This window comes from Papaver somniferum, chromosome 10 (assembly GCF_003573695.1).
Source record: "Papaver somniferum cultivar HN1 chromosome 10, ASM357369v1, whole genome shotgun sequence".
NCBI lineage: Eukaryota > Viridiplantae > Streptophyta > Magnoliopsida > Ranunculales > Papaveraceae > Papaver > Papaver somniferum.
The window spans coordinates 41119034-41127370 of NC_039367.1; the positions used below are offsets into that span (position 1 = coordinate 41119034).

The window sequence follows — 8337 nt, forward strand, 5'->3', positions numbered from 1 at the left end:
GATTGATTTTTCAATTCATATTGTTGGGACTTCAAAGGATTTCTCAAAGAAGAAGAGGTCAGCTCCAGCTACATCAGATTCAGAAGAATCATACACTAGCAGTTGCACTCACAGTCATCAACAACATCATCATCACCAGCAGGCTGAGAAGATCAAAATCCACTTTACACCATCAACACCACCGCCAACAATGGTAAACTACAGAACTGCAAAAAGAAGAAAAGGAATTTAGAGTTTATGGATTCTTCTGAATCTGATTTTGATGGACAATTTGGTTTTGGTTTGGATTATGAAATTATTAGATACAGAGAAGAGGAGATTAAACTGTTAAAAAAACGGAAACAAAATTCTAAAAAATCTGGGTTTAAGAATATTTTTGACCGAAAAAATAGATGCGCGCCTGAGCTTTTTTGTCGGCGGATTTCACAGTGTCCAAAATCTGAAAAATGGATGTGGCTGTAGTTTTCACTTGGCATAATAAAGATGGAAAAGCCCAATAGAACAACATGCCTGAAAGGACAGCTCTAACTCGCCTCCGCCCAGCCATAATTATTCGGACAGCTGATAATAGCCCGGTGATATTCTTTCCATAACTATTTGTCCGTTGAGAACGGCCCGACTCAGAACGAAGATCGTGCTGGTTGTAATAATAGTTAGGATGTTAGAATTTGGGTTGAAAAATCAAATTTCTATTCTAAATTCAGAACTAGAATAGAATTCTGAACAAAAGAAACTTAAACAAGTTTCCGTCTCTCTCTCTAACCCAGATCGTGTTCTCTTTGAAGACCTCTGCAGAAATCAAACTCTTCCTCTTCGATTGCTCAGAAAATCTTTCTCTCGCTCTATTGCTTAATTATTAGGGTTTTTGAACGAACAACTTATCATCTGATACATATATATTTTATTAACCTCAGGTAAGTGAATCAGGCACTTAGATTTCAGTTTTTTCAAATGGTTTTTTTGTTTTTGTTTTTGATGGATTATGAATTATACTATTTATTGAGATCATTAAATCTCTAATCTTGTTTTAGATTTCAGTCTCTAGTTACTTGATTGTCTGAATTATCCGTCTGATTTGATGAGTGATTTTTAGAGAACATTGTATTCAGATTTCAATAAAAGATTTGACCTTTATGATTGCTCAATGTTTAATTCCGATCAGAAAATTCTAGCTTTCTCGCAAAAATTTAAAATTGTCAATATTTTATTGGGGAATGTAACTGAGATGAAATATTCCATTTATGAGAGATCTGTAAGTAATACTATTGATTTATTGTATGTGAGATACTATCCATGTGTTAATTCTGATTTATGCATATTAGAACTTACAGTCCTCGTTGCCAAAGTGATATCTCTAGGTTTTTGAAGCAAGGCTATGTGTGCAGTATGGCCAGTGCCAATGAGATGATGCCGATATACATGCCATTATTTAAGCAATGAAAATAAAATTGTAAACTTAGCTGGCTCAACTTTATTTTGTTTCAATGGATTGATAACCAGATTATACCTTAAAGTTAAAGAATTTAGTATGCAAGGAAGTGCAGTATGCGAAGATTTGCATCAAATCTTTGACTAATATGCAATTATAGTATATAAGCACGTTTTTGCTGACGTACTAGAAGAATGCTGCAATGAGAACCACTTTAACTCTATGATTTTAGTTTTATAATACAGGAATCGAGAATTATAACATGGTAATTTCTGTAAGTTTATACGTTTCCTGATTTACAACTACAAAACATTTCGGGATAAAGAAACTCTAGGTATAAAGGACATAGTTTGCTGGATTGCTTTAATGGTGAAAATGTTGTTGTGGCTGGTTCTTGAACAGTGTTAAATCTCAGTATGATGGCAGATATTGCAGATAATTGTTGTTTCTAGTTGTCATCAAGTATACTCCTTATCTTGTTAAGCATTTATTTTTGAGAAAGGCCAAGTGCAAGCTGTTAATAAGGACTTAAAGAACTAAATTCTGATTCCTAGTCATACTATCACAGACCTAATACTGTTAGCTGGAGGGACTGTGAGGGTCAAGATTCTTCTAATCTGTTTTTTAAAGCTGCAACCGTCTGTAAGATGTGTGCAGTTGCTTGATGTTCAATATTGTGTTTAGCATTGTACATCCAATATGATGCAGTGAACTTATATACTATGAAGTCTGAGCTTATCATGATAATGTACTCTTATGATTCTTATGCTGAGCTTTTACAGATGCCGTATTTGATGTTGCAGGTTTGGAAGATGGCACTTTGATAAGTTATAAAATTATACGAGTAAAATGCAGCCCCCCATGGGAAATGAAAGGCCCGGGCCTCCAAATTTCCCTGGAAGACCTGCAGCTTCACTTATGGTTCCTGCCCCTGTTCCGACAATGCCTGGACCTCCTAATTTCCCTGGAAGACCCACAACCTCATCTATGGCTCCTGCTCCTGTTCCAACAATGCCTTATTCATCCTCCGGACCTACAAATTTCCATGGAAAACCTGCAGCTATGCCTAATGGTCCATATGCACCACCTTCACAAGTCTCAGCTAATGTAGGTCCTTATCAACGTTTTTCGACACCACAGATTACACCACCAGCACCACCTATGTCTCCATTCGGTGGCCCACCTGCTGGTCAATCAACATTACCCGCTCCCACTGTTCCTTCTGGAGGTCGACAAGCTTTTCAGCCCTCACATTCTCCGTTTCACTCACAGCCCCAGCTTTCATCAATGCCTATGGCACCTCCACCTCAACTTCAAAGTGGAAGTTATCCGACTCAAAGAGGGAGTGCTCCCCCGTCCGCTGTAGATTCATCATTTCCCTCAGCAAGGCCAAATGTATATGGATATCCTTATAGGCAAGCAACTCCAGCAACTCCAGGTCCTCCACCGGTGCAAAGTCCTGGTTTTCTTGGTCGCCCATTAGCTTATGGACCACCTAATCCTCATGCAGCTCACACAAATTCATTGCAACATCCTGGTGTAGGTCCTCCTGTAGGGGGTCTTCCAGACTTAGTAGAGGAGTTCCGCTCGCTATCTGTTGGATCTGCTCCAGGATTAATGGACCCTGGAATTGATCACAGATCACTGCCAAGACCGTTAGATGGTGATGCTGAGCCAACATCCCCTGTTGGAATGTACCCCATGAATTGTGCTTCTAGGTACTTTCGGCTCACAACTAGTGCAATGCCAAATTCCCAATCACTTCTTGCGAGGTGGCATTTGCCTCTTGGAGCAGTTGTTCATCCTCTTGCTGAAGCTCCAAAAGGGGTCAGTGAGTTGGATTGTTTTCTTTGATTATTAGAGATGCATTGTGTTAGTTACTATTTTCTATATGCAACTACCTTCCTTTAGCTTTTTACTTTCTGTCTCAGGAGGAAGTGCCGATAGTCAATTTTGGACCCACTGGCATTATTCGTTGTAGGAGATGCCGCACATATGTCAATCCATATGTGCAATTTATGGATGCAGGACGGAAGTGGCGCTGCAACATGTGTGCTTTTAATAATGATGGTAGACACACAATAAGCCATTCTTATTCATCTTTTAGAATTTTGGCAAAAGTTATTTAAAAATAACAAGTAGCTGTGGTAGTCTGTTTTTGTTAGAATTATTATTTTATTTATTGTACTCTTGTAAGAGAGGAATCAACTCCATTTCATCAATTTTCAAGTGTCGGAAAGGTAGGACTGAAAGCTAAGCTATTTGACTCCAATTTTTCAGTTCCCGGTGAATATTTTGCTCATCTGGATGCTAGTGGTAGAAGAATTGATATGGATCAACGCCCTGAACTGACGAAGGGTAGTGTAGATTTTGTTGCTCCAACCGAATACATGGTGCGACCTCCAATGCCGCCGCTATATTTTTTCCTCATAGATGTATCAATTTCTGCAGTCAAATCCGGTATGCTCGAGGTATGGAAAATTCTCTGAAGGATTGTTTTGATTTGAACCACCAAAGTCCCCCTTGCATCTTCACTTTCCGTGCACTTGCATATAGTTAGTTCACTGCTGATGCATGGTATAGATTATGATTGGCTTCGCTAGTTATTCCTTATACTATTTATTTGCAATTGGCATATCAGAAAAAGATTATGAGTAAGTTTTACATGTTCTTTATCCTGGTTAAGTTGAGCCTTGGTGAATTCCTGATCTTTATTATTCTTTGGCAGGTTGTAGCGAAGACCATAAAGTCTTGTTTGGATGAGCTGCCTGGCTCCCCAAGGACACAGATAGGTTTTATAACTTATGACAGCACATTGCATTTCTACAATATGAAGGCAAGTTTCCAAATTAGTATGATATGATATGGTGTTTCTTTCCAATGTTGATTATAGTGGCTAGGCTAGTCTCCCAATTTAGTCCAGCTTATGACGTATTCCACCCTTTCCTTGTGCCAGTCATCCCTGACGCAGCCCCAAATGATGATAGTGTCAGATCTAGATGATATATTTGTACCATTGCCAGATGATCTCCTTGTAAACTTGTCTGAATCCAGACACGTGGTGGATTCGTTCCTAGATAGCCTGCCAGCCATGTTTCTGGACAATGTAAATGTGGAATCCGCGTTTGGGCCAGCACTGAAAGCAGCATTTATGGTTATGGTGAGTTACTTATTTGCTTAGATGCACAACTTTGATTTATTTTTCTAATTGATTCTTTATATCCATTTCAATTGGATTTGTATTATGTTTCTGAAGCCTTTAAGACATGTAATTTACCAATATATTAAATCATGCCAACCTCCATCGCTGCTCGTTTTAACAGAACCGACTTGGGGGAAAGCTTTTGATCTTTCAAACAACACTACCAACTCTTGGTGTTGGCCGGTTAAGATTACGTGGCGATGATCTTCGTGTTTATGGAACAGATAAGGAACATGCCTTGAGAATACCAGAAGATCCTTTTTACAAGCAAATGGCTGCTGATCTTACTAAGTTCCAGATTGGTGTGAATGTATATGCTTTCAGTGACAAGTACACCGATTTGGCTTCCTTAGGTATACTTTGTATTAGAAGTAATGTATTTTAATTTTCTTAAGTTGTTTCTTTAATAACATTCCTTTTTTCCTATATATAGGAACACTAGCAAAGTATACTGGTGGCCAGGTATACTACTATCCAAGTTTTCAAGCAGGTATTCACAAAGAGAAGTTGACTTATGAGTTAGCTAGGGACCTTACGAGGGAAACTGCTTGGGAAAGCGTCATGCGTATAAGATGTGGAAAAGGTCAATTGACGAGTTCACACATTTATGTTTCTCAACTTTGATTTTTATGGGTGTATTGAAACTCATTGCTTGCATAGATGATGAATGACGGTTTTTTAAGAGAAGTGCTATTTTTCTTCAGGAGTACGATTTACCACGTATCACGGACACTTTATGTTAAGGTCGACAGACTTATTGGCACTTCCAGCTGTTGATTCGGATAAAGCCTTTGCAATGCAGTTATCTTTAGAAGAGAATCTACTGACAAATCAAACCGTATATTTCCAAGTTGCATTGCTGTATCCTTTGTCGCCTGGATTTAAATTTTGGAATGCATCGCTATATTAGAAGAAAAAAATTCCTAATTTTTTTTTTCCTGATAGAAGTTCGTATATGATTGTTACATGTTTTTTTCATCAATTATTCAAAATTATCGAACTACGCTTTCCTCTGGTTTCCTCATGTTTTTTTTCCTCCTGATTTCAAGGTAGTCAGTTTCATATGTTTAAAACTTCAATATCTATTAATGCTAACTGAAGTTTCCTTAGCGAGGAAAAGATATACTTCTTCTACGGGAGAGAGGCGTATCAGGGTCCATACAGCTGCAGCACCGGTGGTAGCTGACCTTGGAGAGATGTACCGCCAGGCTGACACTGGTGCTATAGTATCTGTGTTTAGTAGGCTGGGTAGAATTTAAAAGCTCTTTTCATATATATGACGGTCAAGTCTTGAATATGATCTTTTCCTCTGGCATTTATTTATTCTTAAACAAGCTACACTCTTGCAGCCATTGAGAAAGCTTTATCATATAAACTAGAAGATGCACGTCATTCTGTGCAACTGAAGATTGTCAAAGCCTTGAGGGAATACCGAAATCTATATGCTGTGCAGCATCGTTTAGGCGGAAAGATGATATATCCTGAATCACTGAAACTCTTACCTCTATATGGGTTGGCGTTGTGTAAATCTGTACCTCTTCGTGGAGGATTTGGTGATGCCCAGCTTGACGAACGTTCTGCAGCTGGTTATACCATGATGACATTGCCTACTTCGAGGCTGCTAAAGCTTCTCTATCCGAACTTAATTCGCATTGATGAGCACCTTGCAAAGGTAGAACTAGCATATTAGATTTTGCATTTTCCTTTTTATATATTTGAATGCTGTAAATCTCACCCTACATCACATCAATTTATGTTTACAGGGACCAGCAAATGCTGATAATTTGGCGAGTCACTTGAAGGAATTACCTTTAGCTTCAGAGAGCTTAGATTCCAGAGGCCTTTATGTTTATGATGATGGACTCCGCTTTGTTATTTGGCTTGGCAAAATTTTATCACCTGAAATAGCTAACAATTTAGTTGGGGTGGATTTATCAGGTTTCATTGATCTGTCCAAGGTATGGTTTTCCTTGCTGCAGTCTGCAGAACTTTCATACTTAACAATGACACATTGTAGCTAAATAATATACAATTCAAGAAAGAAAGGCAGATCCTGAATTCATTTTCTATCTAATGATTCTTGTTTTCTTTCTCTCTCTTTTTCTTTCTTTCTTTCTTTCTTGTGATTTGGGTTTATTTAACTTCTAGTTTGTAAAGATGCTCTGGTCTTTTTCTTTTTACGTAGAATTGCTACTCTTCGTATTGATCTTTTAGTGTGCTTTTGTGGTACCCAGATTAACCTTTCGGAGCAAGATAATGATACATCAAGAAGGCTAATGGCGATACTGAAAAGACTAAGAGAGAAGGATCCTTCCTGTTATCAGCATTGCCATCTTGTAAAGCAGGGTGAACACCCAAGAGAAGGTTTACTGCTACTTGTGAATCTAGTCGAGGACCAGATTGCTGGAAGTAGTAGCTATGTGGACTGGATGCTTCAAATTCATCGTCAGGTTCAGCAGGCTGCTTAATACTTATAAAGGTAAGTTATTAACTTATTACCTTGTCGTGCTTTGCTCCAAATGATCCATGTGTGTACCTCATCATTAAAATTTGTGATTAGACAACTTCCATAAGTAGAAGAGGTGTTCTTTAGTTGTGATGATCTCTGACTATAAATCAAATCTATGTATGATTGGAATTTTGACATGAATCCATTTACTGAATGCGGTACTTTGGGTTTGCAATTTCATGCAGCAATTCCATTGTTGTCATCACAGCAATCATCTTTACATACAACTTTCTTTCTTTATCTTTATGTAGGTTATATATATATATTATATATAGATGTCTTGGTAGACTTGCAAAAGTTGATTTGGTCAGCAACCTCCGAGATTATTATACTCTGATGTCAACTTCAGATGGACTGATGGGGAGATAGAACATGTGAAGGAGAAGAAGCAATTAGAAGAAACAATTGAAATAGGTGGATTTCAACTCGAGGGTCTGGGCTTAATGGTTGATTACCGCCTACACCGCGATATGGTTAAGAACAGTTAAGCGCTGTTATTTGATCAAATAAATAACTAAACGAGGGTTAGTTTTAGTTTAATGTAGTGTTTTTAACATTAAAGAAATAAATTTTGTGTTCCTGATGTTATAACCTACTTTTTCTTTTCTTTTTTAGTTTCTTATTGTTTATTCTTTTATGTTTTTTTGTGTGTGCGTCTTTGGGAGTATGTCAAAAAGAAGATTTATATGAAAATTTATCACAAGTGTTGTAGTACAAGCGTAAAACTGGTTTTTATTTTCTTCGGAGTTCCCTTGAAAGCGCTTGTTGGGTACTCTTGGAAATTCTTGGAAATTCTCCTTAAGAGCAAGTTTTATGGTGGAATCCATCCATCTTCCACGCCACCTCAGCACTTGGAACTGTGGATGGAAGCGCAAGTGTAATGGTGGAATAGTAGAAACGCTATTCTTAATGGAGCAAAAAAAACGCAATTAAGAATGGAGCTAAAAAAACGCTCTTAAGAATGAGGATTTTTTCTCAGTCGTTAGATTTCAACAACTCATTTTAAATCTACGGATAAAAAAAAAACGCAATTCTTAATGGAGTTTTTTTAGCGCGATTCTTATTAGCGTTTAGCGCTATTCTTATTGGCGTTCAGATGGATTCCACGAACTCTTCCACGAAATCGTGGAACCTTGCTTGGATTTTTGTGGAAGACTCCAACTTGGAAGCCATTAGACTTGACATTCCATGGTTTTT

The 8337-nt window shown here is 37.9% G+C and overlaps 1 protein-coding gene across 1 annotated transcript; it reads left to right on the top strand.

Moving 5' to 3' along the window:
- Positions 1 to 720: 720 nt before the first annotated feature.
- LOC113315128 (protein transport protein Sec24-like At3g07100) lies at positions 721 to 7865 on the top strand. The gene is made up of 14 exons (XM_026563438.1): positions 721 to 914; positions 2233 to 3256; positions 3361 to 3499; positions 3710 to 3900; positions 4158 to 4265; positions 4386 to 4589; positions 4753 to 4984; positions 5065 to 5214; positions 5336 to 5492; positions 5752 to 5879; positions 5981 to 6303; positions 6395 to 6589; positions 6866 to 7110; positions 7392 to 7865. Exons 2-13 carry the CDS (start codon positions 2279 to 2281, stop codon positions 7097 to 7099), a joined length of 3039 nt encoding a protein of 1012 aa, XP_026419223.1. The 5' UTR covers positions 721 to 914; positions 2233 to 2278; the 3' UTR covers positions 7100 to 7110; positions 7392 to 7865.
- The last annotated feature ends 472 nt before the right edge of the window (positions 7866 to 8337 follow it).

What these genes read in the sequence shown, in the direction of transcription:
- LOC113315128 (XM_026563438.1), top strand. Translation starts at nt 2,279, where the DNA reads ATGCAGCCCCCCATGGGAAATGAAAGGCCCGGGCCTCCAAATTTCCCT. An exon ending in AAGCAGCATTTATGGTTATG is followed by an intron (nt 4,590 to 4,752) that starts GTGAGTTACTTA and finishes TCGTTTTAACAG; the next exon opens with AACCGACTTGGGGGAAAGCT. An exon ending in GTTTCATTGATCTGTCCAAG is followed by an intron (nt 6,590 to 6,865) that starts GTATGGTTTTCC and finishes TGTGGTACCCAG; the next exon opens with ATTAACCTTTCGGAGCAAGA.